This window comes from Sesamum indicum, linkage group LG3 (genome assembly GCF_000512975.1).
Source record: "Sesamum indicum cultivar Zhongzhi No. 13 linkage group LG3, S_indicum_v1.0, whole genome shotgun sequence".
Taxonomy (NCBI): Eukaryota; Viridiplantae; Streptophyta; class Magnoliopsida; order Lamiales; family Pedaliaceae; genus Sesamum; species Sesamum indicum.
In genome coordinates, this window is record NC_026147.1 from 4,731,171 (window position 1) to 4,751,391 (window position 20,221).

Sequence of the window (20,221 nt, forward strand, 5' to 3'; positions counted from 1 at the left end):
ACATGTCCAAACCACATCAAGACCCCGACGATCATCTTTGAGCAACTTGGCCAGAGGATTTTACCGACAAGGTGCTCGTGTGTTCTATTTTCTAGTTTTCTCCCTTCCTTTGGCTTTTCTCATTTCATGTGCTTAACTTCTATTGCTGCTTCTTTGCCTCGGCCAAAATCTTCAGGATACGACAATCACAGTGCACGAAGTAATGATTTCTCCTATGATTTCAATTCTAAGTTGCTGCATGTGGCATGGCATCCAACAACTAATATGATTGCCTGTGCTGCTGGAAACAGTTTGCTTATGTACTATGCTTAACGTAAATAACAACGTAGAGACAGGCCTAGATGGTTATACCTTATACATAGTTTTAAAATGCCAAACCCTCACAGCCTACCACGCTGGACTTGAACCTTGGACTGCGTTGGGTTTGCTACACTGTTCTGAAATGACCTCTATTGTATAAAAGTAGCTTCTGATGATATTGGTTTGGTATACATGATCATGCGTGTGTCTGAAGATGATTCGGCTTCTTTTTCCATTCTGATCCTGTATTATTGCAACTATAGTGCAGATAGGCCCCATTTACCTTACGTGAGTTATTTGCATAACGTTGTTAAAAAACCTGTTATTATTTGGATGAGTTATTCAAGAACAGTATATTGGAGTTGGGGTAAAAATTGGGATCTCATAATATAAAGTAAACAATTTATAAAAATGTATTAGACAATTTATCCAACCTAATAATGTAAATAAACGAGCCCATAATGTACTAACGACTAGAAAATGCTAACAAACTTTACCCATATAAATGAAGGTGGGAAATTATCAAACAGGAAAGAATAAAAAAACAAAAACACAAACTTTGAGAACCAGCAGCTTGTTTCCAAAAAAAAAAACAATTGAGAAATGAAGACAGAAAGAAAGAAACCAACAGCTAAAGCCGCTTATGACACGATATCAGTAGGAGAATACAGTTTACAACAATGAAAATTTCCTCCAAATGTTAAATGATAACCCCTCAAATTGGAGAACGAATCCATTACTAGAACACATCTTGAAAACCTCACTCAAGACTAAAAAATAAATAACATGCTGAAAACGGGCCTCAGATTACAACGTTCTATGATGACTGGAGATTATTCAGCACAACAAGAATGGTATCGAACATGTACATAATGTGAAAGAATGAAAAGTAACACCTCAGAAAGGACAACAATGAGCAAAGTGACACAAGAAACAAAGTTAACACCAATATGTACATCACTTTACCAAATCGTATTTCATTGGTCCTGAGAACAACAAATGCTTAACCGGAACTTGGATCTATGCTCCAGTATCAGAGAGATGGAAAGCACATCAAGAGGTAAGAGTAAAATCACGCAATTAATGACAGAGTCTTCTGAGTTCCAAGATTGTGTGGCATTATTTCCCACGATTCAATTTCATCTGTTTCCTCCGGCCGGACGAAAGGCAAAGATATCTCACGGATCATCAGATCACCACAAAATGGGCATTCACTAGCTATGGCATCGTCCAACTGTGATCGGATCTGCAAACAAAAATTTTGCATGAAAGGTATTCCATGCACCACAAAAACGGTTCATTTAGAATTGAGACAACGTGAAGAAATCAGTCCACTGGTTCCTCAGGCATTAGACCACAACTATATTTGCCAATTTGCACTTTGAATATACGAAAATATGAACATCTTCTTTAGATTTTAGAAATTCCAGAATGGAAGAAACTTTAGTTTCTTATTTACTGGAAGGTAGGTAAACAAAAGCCAAAATGAAAAGAATCATTCACCAGGTTAACATTGCAACCAATTTGAAAAATAATTCATTGTTCTTAGCCTGTCAAGGGCGGAAAACGACGTCTGAAATTCAAAATCGTAATCAGACCTTATCCCCAGGAGTCATGCTTGTTATTGGTTCCTCTTCCGTTAAACCTCCATTCATTTCCTTCCTAGGTTCATTGCCCAGTAAAGTCAGCTGCTTCTGCAAATCCAATATATATTCTGCCTGCGAAATCATTGAAGCCAAAAAATTATAGGATACAGTAAGAAATGTTCAAATTAAGGGCATGCATCTGAACAAACAGGCAAACAATGACCAGAAATTTCCAGAACTTGCGATTTAAAACTCCTAAAGACATAATGTAAGAGAAGCTTTGCAAATCTGTCTTCTATCAGGTAATTAAGAATCTAACCACCAAGAGATTGTCTTGCAAATTATCTGGAGTGGAGTGTGGTTTTCAATGAGACTTCCTATTGGTTGGTTATTATCCAATCAATCAATAGATTAGCCAAAGTCTAAGCTTTAAATTCATATCAAGAATTAGGACGATGTAAACATATACAAGGGTTATCTTTTTCAACTAGATGAATGTAGGCTAAGATATGAACCATCAGGACAAGCATCCATGGCAAAACATAAAATTGAGAACCAAAGCTAATGTTCGACACAGTAACCGACAGTGTAGAAAAGTCCTGCCAAAAGATCTATGTACGTATAACGTTTGAATTTTAGTTGAAGTGAAACAAAGATAAATATCAACAATTAAATCCAACTGATGGTAACATTTCCAGTGTTTCGATAGAATATACAAAAAGAAAGCATTTTATTGGTCTTTGTTAATTTGCAGATCTCTTATCGTGTTTGATCAACATGATAACCCCTCTCCACCCCCCATTCCCAACCACAAATGATAAGAAGTGTGAACCTCCATATATAAACAAAGCAAACGTGTTTCAATGAATTCCTAAAACACCCCATGCATAAAAGTGTATAAGTATATCCATTCATCATGTCGCGCACTAGAGGTGTACGTGATCCCTTTTGATTACCTCAAACTTCAAGCAGTACTGTTCCTTCTACCAAACATTTATCAAGTTAACTGACATGTAAACACTGATAAAAACAAACCTACAGATAGATGCAATATCTAATGGTTAGTCTCTCTCAAGGTTAACAGATATAAGTTTTTCTAGCGAAATATTTTCCAGTACTTGAATAAAACAACATGGGTCCCGGTTAAGCAAATTAAAAAAAAATCATCATCTTTCTAAATTTCAAGTAAAAGTTTAAGGCAAAGGTTTCCAACTCAGGTAGAGGAAAGAGCCAGCAAAAGGAGTAGACTGCATATCCCTGAGGCCTGAACTTACTTGAGCTTCAGTAGTGCATCTAGTCACATGGGCAATCAAGCAGTTCGCATGAAAGGAATGTCCACATGGAAAGACATAAAAAGGAGCCATAGATCCAACTGAAGTATAGGTCCTAGCCATCCGGTAATCATCAGCTATATTTAATATTTTCCTTCGACACACCTGTTAAGACCACTTGAGGATGAGAATCCAACAATGCTGAAGTATCATTTCACAAGCTTAAGAAATTAGGTAAGAATATTGAAACCAGGCAATTGAAGAGCCAAGATCAGCATCATTTTGCCATAGGAGATTAAAACAAAAAGATAACCAAATTGAGCTATGTAAAGCAGAAGGCCATCCAATTGTTGGTTTCCCAGGAAGAAAACACCTCAAGCATTACAATCAAGTCGACAGCAATCTACCTTATGCAATAAAAAATTCTAAGTTTGGCACAAGTATCATGAGATCATTACCCCACATTCCTCATCTCGCTTGATGACAGCATATCGTTGTGCGAGTGCGCTGATATCACTCCTTATGTTGTCTGCACCATGCGTAGCATCATTCATCTCCTGTTTGAGTTTTTCAATTTGCTCATTGTAATCCTCCAGAGATGAGCAGATTGCCTCCTACAATATATTTAAACAATGTCAAGCTGGGATTGAAATTGAAACAGTTCTGAGGTCGCTTCCTATTTCGACATCTAGATTGATAGAAAGCAAGCAGTGAGCTTTCAACACAGGAAGTTAACCCACAGACCAGATTATGGAAAAGTTCATGACATATTGTATCCAAAATGAGTAACTAGAGCATACTTTGAAGTCATCAATCAATGCAAAATCCGGGAAAAAGGGTAAGATATCTTCAATTTTCAGAAGTCCATCAGTTTCCTTGAGAAATGCAATAGCCTTCCGGATGTTCTCCCTCTTTGTTCCTTTCTCTTGTTCGATGACATGCTTGGCAACCATAAGCCAAAGCTTCTTCCTCAAGTCTTCATCATCTTCAACCTTGTCAGCTTCAGCCATAGCAAGCTCCGGATCCACCTATTAGTAATAAGATGGAACCTTAGAAGCAGGATGAATACACAATTTAAGAAATATCAATGCCTCAGTTTTATTGCCATAGGGACTGAAGTTCTGCTCATAGAACTTTTAAGTGAGCATAAAAATGGTGCAAGCACTTCACCCCAAATAGTAACATCATGCAGACAGACTGGGAATGCTCTCCTGCTGCCTCAACAAGAGACTTAAATTTCAGCATGATCATCATGGCAAATTAATAATCTCTTACATGTATATATGAGATTGCTGACATCAAATATCAGCACGAAAAGATTACCTGTAGAGCAAGAGCAACTGCTTCTTCATGCATGGACATCATGCTGTATATGTGCACGCAGGCACGCATCCGTTTTTCCTTGAGACAAAGACGCAATGCATATTTTGGATCGTAAAAGAATTCTGGGCCATTTGGCTGCCCTTTTCCAAACTTGCATTGCAGAAATCGGAGAAGAGTGCTCTCGTCCTCCTAAAGCCATTAGAGAGAGACCTACAATATTAGATTCACAAAAAAATGGAACCTTCCTCTCCATATCTTTTCTTCAAACCAAAGAAATCCTGATTATGCTATTTGATTGAGTCAAACTCAAATGTTGGTTGGCTCACAGTCTATCATGAAATACTTTTCCCACAAGAGCAAAATGTTCATGAACTGAAAATTTGTTTTCATCAATTATAAGGTAGACAAATTAAAAGATGCACATTTATGGCAAGAATATGCGCAGTGAAATGGTATTTAAACAAAGAAAAATAATTAGAGAAAACGAGTACATATCTGTAAAATTTGGAATTGTGAAAGAAAATTTCTGCTGTAGAAAATAAAAACAATCTAACTCTAGTTCAGCTGAGAGTTTATTACTATAAGTGGGTAGTTCTTTCTGTAATTAGCTGGTCAGAATAGGGAAACAAAAAATGAAAAGAAGTAGTTGAGTACCAATCAATTTTTAGGCAATTAAAGGTGCTATGGCATAAGATGGAAATAGAGGGTTGCTGGTTGTGTATTGTTACTCACCGCTCCAGTAAAAAGTCCCTCAGAAATATACTGAAAGTATTTGAAATATATTCTACACATCCAAAAAGGAAAAAAATAGTGGATAAAGATAGAACTTGTTTAACATCTAACGAGATCTGAATACTCTGCTGAGCAAATCAACCTGCTTGGCGTACAAAGAGAGCAACAAATTGTGGACACCAGGATCCTCATTCTGCAAACGATGAACACAATACTCCAAATATTTAATCACTTCATGAGTTTCATTCCTGCATACAAAACATTAATTGATTGAACACAAAAAGAAGCATAAAAAACCTAAAAGGGTAACACAAACATAATTATCAAACCAATCAACAGTGTTCGGTTAATCATGCATTCCAAAAATAACTAATTATTTGTGACCCTAACTGATGATATATAGCTTGCAAATTTTCATTAAAATAAATCCATAAAGTAGAACTTCAACAGTAATCAATTCAATTCATGTGAAAGCATTAGGAAAGAAGCATAGGTCCAGTCTTATCAGTATCATGCAGTAAAATATCCAGTCAACAAGGCAAGCCTGTAGTCTTGCCTTATGGCAATCTTAATTTTTCCCTTTTCAAACTTATCTCGGTTGTCAATCTCCCACATAAAACTTGATCTCCACCAAACCAATTGCCTTACAAGTTATCAAGCACTTATGATAGAGCACATAATGTAATTTTGACTCATCCAAATGTGTATCAATTTTATGTTTTTCTTCATTTGTTTATGGCTTCACTTTGTCTTCATCTGCGTACATCAAAAGAACCAACCTTCAAATAAACTCAAAATAAACAATTCAAGATCTCAATAAAGATACAAGTTCAGCCCAGAGTGTCACAAATTGGAGACAACCAAATAAAACAATACCTAGTCCTAAAATTATATCAAACAAGCACCAGTTTTAGTATAAGAGTCCAAATCTAAATTGACAGGTGATGAGAGGCATATAGCAACTCCCGAATAAAAGGAATTATAAGCAGAAATAGAAAACAAGTTCACATGAAAATAAAGATACAAATTACTTTGCATGTGGTTCACTTGAATAACGCATCATTGCAGGAATCAGCTTCCTTGGATTTAGGTCTTTTGTGGTCATCCATGATTCAACAGTTTCGTATGCATCAAGCATGATAAGGTCTGGTGCAAACTTGTACTGCATACAAATCAAGGACAAACCTTAGCATTCATAATCTATCAATTTGATCAGAGAAATGAACAGGAAGGATAGAGGTTACAGAACTTATTAATGCAGATTGACAATGAATATGTCTAGAAAAGATTATCCTCCATAAGTACATACCTGAAGTTCTACAGGAACATTGGGTTTCTGAAGAACTCGCAGCGCTTTCTTTGCTTCTCCTAGCTATATAAAAAATCAACATCAGCGCTATTTGAATTTCCTAGTTCACTAACATCATAAAGATCAGTAATTTACAGTGAAGCTCACATGCTCTTTCAATAGCATAATAATATGCCTTCTCTAAACTATATCAGCTTTTCCATGAGAAATGTGAGATGCAAGCTGTTTATGATGAGCAAAAATATCATATAATGATGCAACACATACATGAGATAAAAGTTTCTCCGATAACTTTTAACCAGGCGTCAGTGCTTCAGCTAGTTATGAAGCTTTCCACAATCATATAGTGAAGGATTTACAGTTTTACTTTAAAAGATGGAATGATTGCATAAATATCAACCTTCAGTACTAAGCGCACATATCACGAACATGAATTCATGAGCCAACATTAATACATTTTGCTTAAACCATAAATATAATTGGTTTAACCAGAGGCCAGCAGCCTGTAGATTGTATTACTTCTTTAAAAAGGTGATATTCTTCCATCAGAAACTCTTCAAGAAACTTGAATATGTCAATCCCAAAATCAACAAAGGAACTTAGGAAAAAGGACCCAACACCCAAGAAAAGGAACAAACACCATCTATAAACTTGAATTCTTAATTTAGATTCTTTGTTGATTAAAAAAGCTTTGGATACAGACAGTGGTCAAATTTATTATGAAGCAGAAAAAGCTTGAAAGCATGTAAATCAAGTTTTAGCTAAAATACATCTAATTACAGGTCAACAGCATATATTAAGACCTAAAAGTAGCTAGGAATTGATGATAATTGTGTACAAATGATGGCAAAAGAAATGTAAAATCAAGATATGAGGGAGTATAAGAACTTCACAGCCATAAAGAGCCATTAACAAGCGTAGCAAAAGAAAAGGCACCTGAATATAATGATGAACCACAATCTCATATTCCTCCTTAAGACTAGCAAAGTATACCAATTCATCAACTCTACCATAGCTGCAAATTTTATAATAGACAAGTTTCAAATAGAGATCTTTGGTAAGTATATTTAAATGAAATACTAGCCTCCTAGTTAGAAAGTTTAAACGTAGCAATGCATCAAGCATAGATTTGACCTCTCGTAAAACTAATGGTGACGTAAGTAGCTATCAAAATTAAAGTCATAGACATATTAACTGCATGGGAAGCTTTAGACACTGGAGTGATGAATTTCAATGTATGGACCAAACATTAGGAAATCAATAGAATTTTTTATTTCCCAGGATCCAATAAAATCTGTGGTAAACTAAAAGTTAAAGAGAAAAGCAACAAAAGAGAAAGCACCTTTCTAGAAGTTTCATGGTGGTAGCATGATCCAATACATCCTTGGAGTCACTCAAAAAGGCACGGAATTCTGTGATGATTGATTGATACTCTGAACTCACATTATCAGACCCAGCATCATCTTCCAAAAGTAGTAGATTAATCTGATACCAAAGAAAGAATACATTGCCACAAATGAAGAACTAATGGACATTCTCTCATACATAAACACCAGTGGAGCAAAAAGTTGGTGAGCTTATGATAAAAATAGATCTCCCATCACTATAATCCTGAAGCATGGAAATGAGTCAAAGACGGAATTAACAAGTTCCAATCTCTCAATAAAGAATGCAACAATATTATGTAAAAAGACATAAAAATTACTTAGGAAATCCAGGCTACTACAAGGACTTCTTTTTTCATGATATTAGGCTGATATATAGTAAAAAAGTCCAGGCTGGATCAACTTATTGGAGCCTACTCTTCCACTACAACTTGCAGAGAAATGCTACTCTGTATAGTGGCCAAGGGGAATTTCTACACCCAAGATTTTTAAACAATTAGCATGAAGAAGTCACAAGCAATTACCATATTGGATTTCCCCAAAACATTTTCAGAGGAAGTGCCTTATAAGGAGTCCTCTTCAAAACCATTTGCAATTTTGAAGAACATTTTGTTTTTGAAATTTCCCCAGATGGGTAAATTATGCATGTACTATGAACTCAGAATCAAGCTGAACAATTGAGCATTGGTCTAGTTCACTAATGTAAACCTTCGCTCGTCCCAAACAAAGACAGTCACAGAATTTTAAAACTGCCACAAAAAGAGAGAAAACTTTTTCACAGACAAACCTTATCCAAATATAATTCAGTTGCCCATGTGGAAATCATTGTTATCTGGCATTTGTCATCTTTTGAAAAATTATCAAGCTTCCGCAACAAAAAGGTTCTTAAAGCATCCTGCAAACAGTGGAACAAATTACTAAAACAAGCAGGAAAATGCTCTGACAATCTCCATAAAGATGTAAAGAAAAATTGTGTTACCTGTTCGCCTATGCTAATAAACTTCAAAGTTATCTCTTCAAATGACAATGCAAAGTTAATCTGCAGCAAAATGAAGTTTGTGGAGTTACGAGAATGACCTTATCTGCCAAAGTAAATAAGTATGGGAAAGGTCTGATAAACGACCACCTCATCTAAAAGCTTAAGCTGTTAAAGATTTATCATTTAATATTTTAACATGCCCCCCACGTGCAAACCTAGCATGTGAAACCTTTCTTCAATAAATGGGTGGAATGAGGGATTCGAATTCAGGACATCTTGTTTGGCCCGGCTCTCGTACCATGTTAAATGACCACTTCATACAAAATCTTAAGCAATCATTTAATATTTAATATTTTAAAAAGGTCCATTTCCCTTCTGAATTGCACTTCTGGATTGCAGTAGGATTGTACCATTAAGCCCAGAATAGCAAACACCAAGGGTATGGTGAAGCACAGAGAAAAGAGTGGACGAATAAAGTTCTCCACCCAGAGGTACTTGGGGAAACTATTCAAAGTAATTTCTTACTTGACTGTACTGGTTTCCTACCAGATGTTTGACCAAAGTAATACAAGTGACTATAAACTAAGAAAATTATCAATTCAAGGCAGTTGAACAAAACCAATGAACTGCTCTATTGCACATTCAACAAGTTCACCCAAGGTACATCCCCTACTTTGGTTGAACTAATATCCTCATCTTACATGTAGATATCCCTACCTCAAAGAACAGATAACTGGATATACTGATAACTTCCTGATCAAAATTTCCAGTATGACTAAAAACAATATGATATCATCATGAATATGAATATTTTGTTACTAATCTCATGACTTCATGAGCTTCTTCACTACTTGATTATTCCAGTATAGAAAAACTCACTCAAGCTTGCACAGAAAGAAACTAGATAGGGGTTGTGGTCCTTTAAACTGCAATATCTGTAATGGTGACGCTACTGATGCGGTTTTTCTGTTATCATGTTGGTACTGATTTAGGGTGAAAGGTCTGCTATGCAATGCATCTCCAATATTAAAGAGTAACCATTATATCACAATTTTAGCTTGGAACTGGAATTATGTGCAGCATATACATGTATGTGCTGACAATGAACCAGAATAACCAGTTGTTATGCACAAATAAAACACCCATATCAGCCTGGTGGTTGGCCTAGTGCAACCTTGGGGAATATGTAGGCAAGTAGAAGGTCTGCTGCAAACATATTTATTCAAAGAAGAAAAGGTAATGACTGATTAAGAAATACAGTCTTCGTTGAAGTTTATAATACATTAAAACCTGATTCGCAGTGTCAGTCACACCAACAACTGATTCTACAATTTATATCACGCAAATGTAAATTATCATATAGCTGAGATTCTTTTCATGTAATAATCCTCACCAGAGCAAACCAGCTCCAAAAACAATTTATAGAACTTCTTACCAAACATATCCAGATTAAAAATATAGAAATTTGAAGAATTGCATATAGGTGACACAGCTTTGACAAACAGCAAGTATGGAGAGAGCCACTTCCAAGTGACAACTTTCATGAATAGAAACTATGGAGAAAGCCAGAAATGTAAATCCAATTAATGTGCTGATACATTCTGATAACCCATATTGGCAGTGGTTCTAAACTAATAAAGTTTCTATGTAAACGGTCTGTCTCCATTTGTAGTACATAGTCAGAAAACGCACAGGTTCTTGGATGGCCATTGCACTATTCGAAGGGCAAAGATCAATTACCTTCGCATAAAAAGACGCTGCTCTGAGAAATTCCTTTGCGGTAAAAGCTGCTTCAGCCTGCATCACAATATTCCAATCATGACAGTATAAGCAAGATGCATCACTAACTTTTTACAGTTAAATTTATGGAGGGAATTAAGAATGAAACTCCAACATGTCAAGTATTGTAGAATAATCATCATACCTGCACCAGGTAAACTTGATCTCTTTGGAGGGCATCACGACAATTTGCCAAAGCCGCAGCATATTCCTTTAAGTCTAAATACACTTTCCACATGTCTCGGCCTTCATCATTCACAGATACCTATGTTAACATTTTCAGATAAAAGATCATAAGCTTTATATATGATGCAGTGGTTGATGCATAATAAGCAATGTCAGATAATGTCACCAATGATGCACCTGAAAGATGGAATTCTGGTCATATGCATAGAAAAGCCCAGCAGATGCATCACTGCATAAACCAAGAACACCCCTTGAAACTGCATCAGGTGTTTGATCAAAGGTAAGCTCCTCAACGATCTGTTCACTAATCCTATTTACAACCTACAAAGTGTTTTAAAGAACAGAATTATCTATAGTCAGGGGTGGGAGGCGCTAAATGAAATGAAAAAGAATACTCACATAAACAGAACATAGAAAAGAAGACAAATTTTAGGAATTGATAGATGAGACAAAAGCAAACAAAGAAGTATTACTGCTCGAAACCCTAATAGAATAAGTTAGATGAACAAAGAACCAGTGTCAATTATAGAAAGCACAATACTTGCTACAGAATAGAATAGTATGTCGTTATTAACTCATCAGCTTATTGTAAGATTAAATAATTTCACCTCTTCAAAGAGCAGTGGATATACCTAACCTTTAAGTGAATCTAACATCAGCTTTGATAGGTTAAAATGGCCAGTTAAGTTGTTGATTGCAATGGGAGGGAAATGGCACTATCCTGTTAATCAGATGTGTTGCTTTATACACATAAGAATCTGCTCTTCAAATTATGGAAGGAATGTCCATTTACCTCTGTATTTGTCAAAGTTTATTGAAGAATAATATGTAAATCACACTTTTTTTTATAAGTAAAACTAAGGGTGGATCAGTCATTTTTGGTTGAAGAAGATAACTTTTGAATCCTAAGTGTATCACCATATAACAACATTTTATTTCTATTTAAGTGGAAAATGTCATAATAGGTTAAAATTGACTGAAAGGTGTATACTTTTCAAGCTGGATACACAGAAAACTGGTGGAATTTCTTATATCCTTAGATTCATATATAGAGGATATTTTCCACAGTTAACAATAGAATGAATTCAGAAAACGGACCAACAGGGAAAAAGTTGGTTAGTGACCCTTGGACCTTCTGCTGATAGGATATTTTATCAATATGATGACCAACAGAAATCAACCATTGCAAAATCCAGAATGTCTCATTAGCAAACTCTAATAATCTGTTTGTTTACTGAAGTATCTATACCCCCTATTATTCACAGAATCCTGATTGACAATATTTGGTAATGCTTGGTAAGGATAGAGCCTGACTGCATACTCAGCCATTATAACTGTAGTTGTTTCGACAGAGAATTAGTTCCAGTTGAACATATTATAATAGGTGACAACAGCTGCGGAAAAATATCAATCACGATAAATTACTCTGGACACACCTTAACCTTGTTCCCAACCAGGAGAAGGAAATGAAACTCAGACACTGCCAAGGAGCTAGGTTTGACCAGCACACCTTCACCTAATATCGAGTAATTCAAAAGAGCCTTGTTCTCCACAAAGTTTTCATCCCCGTTTGGTGAACTAACATGAAACTTTCAAAATGTTAGTAACAAAATACAGGAAACAAAACTTGTACCAAAGTAAAACACTTGAAAGGAGTAGAAGTCAGAAGTTCAATTATCTACCTGCGTGGTGCTCCAAAATGAAGGCCACCGTGATAGATTCCTGCTCCAGATAGCCATGCAAAATGTATTGCTCTTCTCTGTTTAATAAAAAAATGCAGCTCACTGCAAGAAGGGCACATCAATTTCACATTCACTTCAAATAAAAGCAATTAATAACATGCACATAAAATACCATTCAGCACCCCTGATTGTCAGCCCCAACAATTCTAATTCATGCAAGTGATTATCATATAAAAGTTTCTTTATCACTTCATGATCTAAATTAAGAAATACAATAAATTAAACTCTGGCACTATAACAATGATGTTGAAAAAGTTATAGGTCGCCTTGTCAAAACAGAACCAGGGTAATAGCCAGACTTGTTTGTCTGAGAAGAGAATACAAATAGCTTATATTTCCTTTTACCAGAAACCTTGGAAGTTTGGGCATGTGAATTGAGTGAATGTGTTCATCCATATCCCTTGAGGCTCAACAAAATCCTCAGGTGCCTCTCTATTTGGGCATACTAGGTCCTTGAAGATGCTTTTACACCAGTATCTGATACAGAAGGGTGTTGGCATGGAACTTAAGCACTTGCTTCTCCAGCCGGATAGTCATAAGCATCTCTTATGGGTCATAGGAAGATAAAGAGGAGCTGGCATCAGATTAACCTTAGTGCCAGAGTCATATAAGCTGATTAACAAGAAGGCTGCAAATGGCCTGTATTTTTATCAACACATGCAAAAAATAGCAGCTAAGTATCTAGTTATGCAGTAATACTAAAATTCAATAATTCTAGGGCAGACAAGACATATGCTAATGCAAATCTGTAACCTTATGTATCTGCTCCAGCAATGTACAATTTGCTTCTCCCTCTACTTAATATCATCTCACTCTCAAATCTACTTACATACTTAAGGGGGCACAAGATGGACTTTTCTGAAGTGATAACTAGGACACTCATTTGGACTATATTGACAATGGGAAACTTGACATTCAGAATAGAAGGTTGAGCTTGCAGAGTGTTATGAGTGATGCACCACCGAGATGGACATACAAATAAACGTGTCTTACTAGCCACTGTCACTTAATATTAGTTTTCCGAACCCCCAGAGGGTGACTTTTCCTCTAGTTGGTAAAACGGCCAAACTTCCTGATGTTTCCATTTTACACATATCTTACAACAGGCTGGGTAAAGTTCCATTAGATCAGAAAACCTAGCTTCATAGAAGCCCTCTCTAATATAGACAGACATCTTTCCATGACCCAATTTGTTACTTTCAGGATCATTATTATTAAGAATCTAAAATAAGTAATACCAAACAGTAAAAAGGTATTTAATAATGTCCCATAGGAGAATCATGTCTTCACAGTGCTTCATGCCGATGGAGTACCCTCTATGCAATATGATAATCCTAACATCAAAAACTAGTGTTAGTAAGCTCTAATTCTAAGAGCACACGCAGAAATTTCAGAGTTATAGCTGCCACTAGAACAATACACAGCAGGATTTCCACATTGAAAAGTTGGCATACGAAAAAAATATAATCCCATCTCAAATAAAGTAAGGCCCATACTTATCCTTCCTTGCACAAGCAAACATTGTGTCTTCCTTCAAATAAAATTCAAGCAAAGCAAAAGGTAGGGAAAATGATCTTCCAGGTAGGAAAGTCGTCTAGCTTTTCATCAGCAACAAATAGGTTCATATGGAAATCATTTTACTGTTAAACAACACATAACATAGGAATATCTCATAAACTCACTACTGTAGTGTGCCATGGTTAATTTTCATGGGGACAAAGACGACATAACTCTTTACCTTGAAGAGAACCCTGATTTCTAAGAGAGAGACTGATGGACCTAATCTTAACTGCTAATACTGTTTGTGCACACATAAAAGATCAAGTAATCACCTTTCAAGATATATTCACTTTCAGAGCAATCATCCTGATGTAGAAACGACCAGGACCAAATTATTTGTAAATAAATAATACTGCATTATTGAAACAGCATATTAGTAACAATGTAAACTGGCACCAAGCACTTGCCTGTTAGCTATTTCACCAGGAAGTTCCATGAAGTGAACAGCACGTTCTGCATAGCTAGCAAAAACAGACTGCAGAAAGGATGTGAACGGAAGGGCATGAGTATTCTGAAATGGTTGGTTAAAAATCTTCAATAGGTACCTCTTCTTCAACAGGTACTCATAAATAAGAATTGTAGAAAAACTATAGATGATATCAGGTGCTGGATGGAGCGAAAGACAACAAAGCTAATGAATGATATTCTAGGCAAAACAATTAAAACAAATTACACGAGGATAACTGGCAGCAATTTTAAATATTAAAAAAATATGAATCAGTCAACGGCTTATAATCTCACTTCCATATTCTCCCTTGTTAGCAATATACTTACAGACATTTGATTAAAGGGTAAGGGTGAGATTATAAATGGAACACCTGACTGAAGACTCATGCTAAGATTTTTAATGTGACACAAAGTTAATCAGCATAAAAAAAAGTTCCTAGAGGATGTACTTGTTTACTCAGTGGTATTCACATCAACTAGATAAGTGCATAAAAAATTAGACCTGAACTTAAACCAGACTAATCATCGACTCTCATGCAGCTATAAGTACCTTGTGTTGCAAAAGAAAATTACACCCATGTACAATACGATGTTTGCTGCCTTAACTTATGTAATATAAGGTGTTGGAGTCAATAATGTAAGGATCTTTGGTCCAACAGGACAAGACCAAAAAGCATATAAAAAGCAAAAATAAAACAAAAACAGGTCTGAAGCTGTGGCAGAAAATATATATGATGTGGACAGACAAGGTTTCACATCCATAATCAATTAAGAAATCTGCTGGATGCTAATCAGAGCCTCGTGCTAATTCCAGTCTGGTCAAAAGTCACGTTCTACTATTAATCTGAACTTTAGAAAGTTCTAGATATTGAATAGTTGCTTGGAAAGATTCCAAAATTTCACATAAAGAATGTTATTATGAGTCACGGCATAATTTGCACTTCCAAATGCAGAACTACTGCACCACTAGAAACTGATAGGAGAAAAGTCAATTTAAACTTACCTCCAATGAACCTATTCCTGTGAAAGAATAAAGTCGGGTGGGAGTAACAGCCATCACGTAATATCTAGTTCCATTATTTGTGCCTGTTGTTTCCATCTGCAACATGGAATTAAAATAGTAAGTCCATGACATGGCCTGAATGACAGGAGCAAAAGAGTCAACTTCTGCAGATAGAAGGTTACATATAGAGCAAAAGAAACTTTCGTATGACAAGTGAATGTAGTAAAAAATTAATACTTTCTGATTTCATTAGTGGCCACACCTACGCATCCGCATGTTACCAGTAGTGAGGACCACTGGAACAAAGAAAACAATATCAAACCAGAGACAGACAATTTAAATTATCCTTAAAATTCCGACCCCTTGAGCAAACGAAATACAAAAATACACACACTGCTCTAACAGCAAAACTCTTATTCCTGCCTAAAACCAGTCCATCTATCACTAATTTGTGTCATCCTTGAGTACAACATATCACGAGTTCAAACTTGCACCATTGATCCATAACTCTACCATTAATTTTGGAAGGCCAAGTTAGTCATTTATATTTAACGCATCAACACAGTTTTCTATAGTAGAGGCTTCCTGAACTCGTGAGTTTAACAAGGATTTATAGAAACTAGATTATCGCTTAATCCATAGACACAAATATTTCATCCTTAACACAGTTTAGGCATATTAAATCCCCCATTGACAATAAATAAAAAAGGTGACCGAAGAAGAATAAATGAGAATGTATAGAACCTGCAATCCCGTGAAAGCTTCAGGAAGTTCATTGAGTTCAAATAAAAATTTGATGTACTTTTCTCTCTTTTCCTTCTCCTCTACAGAAACTTCATAAAGTTGGCCATTGTCTGTGCCAAGAATAATTTCCCTTGTGGAAGCTGTAAAAGGCATCAAATACAAAAGATTCTGATCAAATCTCCAGAGAGAGATGCATGACAATTAAATACGAGCCGTGCGCTACTACTTTACCTTCTGTAATATGCTGCCTATTCCAGGCAACAGCATTCACGATAAGACCTTTGAATTTGGTCAGAATGCGAGGCTTAGACCATTTTGCATGTGTGTAAAATGTATCAGAAGTTCCACCACCAACTACAGTGGCAATACAATGACTACCTCCTGGATCAACAAACACCCTGTGGATTGATTGTTCCCCAGCTCTCCCCACAGAGAGATCAATATCTACTCAATTGAACCAAAACAAATCAATAAATCAGATTATTCCAAATTGGAATTCGATTGCAACTGAAGCTAATCTTGTATATCAAAAAAAGCAGAAGAAAAGTTCAAATGAAATAGATTCATTGTCCATCTAATTCATCTTCTTAAGTTCTAAAAGGTTCAGCTCAGCAAAGTGCGGAACCTGTGAAACCAAGTAGTCTCAATTGAGTTAACATAAATATACCAAGGATCAAATATAAATTGCATTCAGTTATACAAGAGTGCAATGCGATGCAAAGTTGCTTTACTCAATCTTGGATGAGCAATTAAATGGTGTTTTCAGGTCCAGACAACAAAGAAAAACTTGATGGTGAACAATCCACTGTTTATGTAAACCAACAAATTCATATAAATCTTACTTCTTCAGTCTTAATACATCAAAACTTAAGCTATAAATTAGGAGTACAAACACACGCCAAAATTTACCCAACTACCCCTGCATATTGGCATTTCTACTTACTACACAGTAAAAATTAAAGAAATTGCTTTCAGTTACACATAAAGAAAAGCAATTTAACTGTGAATAAATTGGCCTGATGATCTGGAGCCCAGGTATTATATAGATAACACCAATGCAACCAAATTAACTAAAGCACATGCACAGAAAGTTTGATGCAGAAATATTCAGCATTTCCGCATAAGCAATGCAATTATGGTCAAACTGCGGGAAACATCACAGTGTTTCAAACATAAACAAAAACAATGCGTTACAATTCAAAAATAGCAGAACCAATTAACTCGATCGAAAACCCACCAAACGAATCGCCAACACCAAAATCGTGCCGGATGACCCACCCTTTGCTGGTTCCCAACACAATGACGTCATTTCCGGCGGCCATACAAGTAATCTGCCCCCGTCCTTTAGCGGCGTACCTTTCCAGCAGGTCCACCGAGAAGACCTGCCGCCTCCGCTCCATCATTTCCTCTCAAACTCAATTATTAATCAACGGCGGAATAGAATCGGACCCAATTGCACTTCTAATAATCTTGATCACTGATTGAACAATTGAAGCGAAATCATAATTCTAGGTAAGGTATTGTAATTGGCACAAAGTTCAGCTCTGGAGGTTTACTCTTCTATGCGTTGGATCGTTTCCTCTGTCGGAATTATGGAGAGAGAGCTAAATTGTAACAGTAAGACCTCTGCTTTTTGTTTTACAGTACCATTTTACCTTACGCAGAAAATTTTAAATATAATTTCAGATAATAATTATAATTATATATAAGTGTATAATAATATCTGTTATATATAAATTTTATTTGATATTTATATATGTTTGAGAAGATAAATTATGGTTTTCCACATCTTTTATTTTTCAAACAATGTCATAATTTTATACTTTCAATTTTTTTTTCTTCAATATTTAAAGAGGAGAAACTCAATAAATTGAATTTATTATGTTATCAATTTATTACTTATAAATATAATCATGCCAAAAAAAATAATTATTCTTTATATAAACTGAAAACACTATGATTTAATTCCGCAAATATTTAGATATTTCGTGTAGTTAAATTAGTAGTCTTTTGGCAGAATAAAAATATTTATGGAAAAGAACGATAATAAAATAAAATCCACATCTTAAAAAGAAGCATAATTTAAAAAATTGCATTATATGACAGGTTTAATTTTTAAAAGAAAATCTATAATAACTTAAATAAGATGAAATTATATGAAAATCCACTACAAAATAATAATAATAATAATAATAATTTTTTGGAACGTGATTTTTAAATGGATTTTAAGTTATTTGAGATGTCAATTTGCAATGAGATGTCAAAAATTGAAACGAATTTTGTAACGGTCAATTGCCCGTTCATGTTAATGAAGTTTTGAAAACTTTGTAACGGATTTAGTAAATTCATTGGAAATTTGATGCAAATGCAAATTTTTTAATGATTTGCAAACTCAATACATAAGTTGTCCGATATTCATAAAAAACTAATTTGAAAATCTGACAAATTTTGTAACTGATTTTGAAATGATTTTCTTTTAAACTTTTCTTGCGCGTCTTCAAACGACTTTTGTAACATATTTTTATTGAATTTAATATTAATTTAATTGAATTGCAATAATTTTTGTGGTAAATTTTGGAACTATACAGTTTGTAAGTTACAACGCCTTTTAGAACAGGGTTTGTAACATTTTTTGCGGCAATTTTCATGGTATATGCTGTTAAATTTTGTTATAATACCCAATGCAAAATTCGCTACAAAAAATTACTTTTGTTTTACTTTAAAATAATTATTTTCTTAATTTTAATTACATAGCTAATTTAATATTTCTTATTATAATAATTTATTTGAATTTGTGTAAAATTTATTTTTTTTAAATTCTCAAATTTGGAATATTTAAATAAGTTCGAATGCTATTAAATATCAAAAGCATAAGTAATGACTTTATATATATTAACTTAAAAAGATTATTGAAATACAACTTATAAAAAAGGTGCCTAATTTAAATCGAGCTCCCCATACTCAGCATCTTCTTGTGCATCATGCTCTGGGGTCAAGTTCTGTATTGAAGGCTAGGACCGGTCGGACATTGGAAGAATGGATATATGCTTTATCATGTGCATCATCATCTTCTCTATCATTGTAATCTGGTCCTACAGCTAAACGGTGTTTGTACATAGGTGTGCTGGTCCTATAGTCGAGGTGTGGGGCTCTAAACACAGACCGAAGACACATCCCTTGTTTCAGCCCCCAACTACCTAGGTCTAGAGATCATGCTCAGTAAGGGCCACCAAGCCTACAGAAGAAGTTGGAAGATCTTGCCCATAAGAAGGGTGCCTGGGCCTGTTGGTCCTCCATCATCTTTTGAAAGATCTCTATGAGAATCGAAAAACTTAATCAGTAAATGAAGAGCAATTTAATTAGAATTAAAATCAAAACGAGTTTTGATAGTACTTACCGCCACCTCCTCTATCCTTGGTTATTTCAGTTCCCGTTAGCTTTCTTCTTGTAGAATTTGGAGAAGCGTTCCATCTACTCAGGTGACCGATTGAGCTATGTCTCTTGTGCAACAAAAGAAAAACGTACGTAAAGGTCTAATTTTTTAAGTAAATATTATTCATAACATATATTTTTCTAAAAAAAGTTTAGCAGTTTCTATTTGTCCTAAAGGAGGATGATCCCCGTAGTACACAATAGCCATGACATCTGGGTTAGCCGAGCGATTGGCCTTATTCTTCGCCACCTCTTCCTTGAAATCTGGGCTGGCCTAGTACTCCTGCAGCTAGCGCCATACCTTGTTAGCTAGCCACAACAGTTGGACCAGCATGTCCCTAACCTCAGCGAACCTTCAACAGAAACTTACCAACGAAAATCTACAACACTTTGAACATCGCACCGTCACTGTAGTCTCCTAGTAAGTTAAGCTAAAATACACA

General features: G+C 35.3%; 2 protein-coding genes across 3 annotated transcripts in view; one reads left to right on the forward strand and one right to left on the reverse strand.

Annotated features, from left to right (window-relative positions):
- Positions 1–518, forward strand: part of LOC105157240 (serine/threonine protein phosphatase 2A 55 kDa regulatory subunit B beta isoform-like) — a 5,768-nt gene extending 5,250 nt beyond the window's left edge. For both annotated transcript variants that reach the window (XM_011073593.2, XM_011073594.2), the window contains 2 exons: positions 1–71; positions 176–518. The exon at positions 1–71 is cut by the window's left edge and continues 1 nt beyond it. In XM_011073593.2, the coding sequence (XP_011071895.1) occupies positions 1–71; positions 176–312 (208 nt within the window). In that variant the 3' untranslated portion in view covers positions 313–518. The remainder of the gene's footprint in view (positions 72–175) is intronic.
- On the reverse strand, positions 921–17,994 carry LOC105157239 (vacuolar protein sorting-associated protein 18 homolog). The gene is made up of 23 exons (XM_011073592.2): positions 17,584–17,994; positions 16,578–16,790; positions 16,347–16,486; positions 15,603–15,698; positions 14,560–14,627; positions 12,533–12,634; positions 12,287–12,428; positions 11,028–11,171; positions 10,810–10,929; positions 10,626–10,682; positions 8,886–8,945; positions 8,694–8,801; positions 7,864–8,006; positions 7,458–7,536; positions 6,522–6,584; positions 6,244–6,374; positions 5,355–5,460; positions 4,481–4,669; positions 3,958–4,185; positions 3,616–3,771; positions 3,161–3,322; positions 1,899–2,018; positions 921–1,546 (listed from the first exon to the last, which is right to left on the reverse strand). The coding sequence occupies exons 1-23, from the start codon at positions 17,747–17,749 to the stop codon at positions 1,373–1,375; spliced, it is 2,967 nt and encodes a 988-aa protein (XP_011071894.1). The 5' UTR covers positions 17,750–17,994; the 3' UTR covers positions 921–1,372.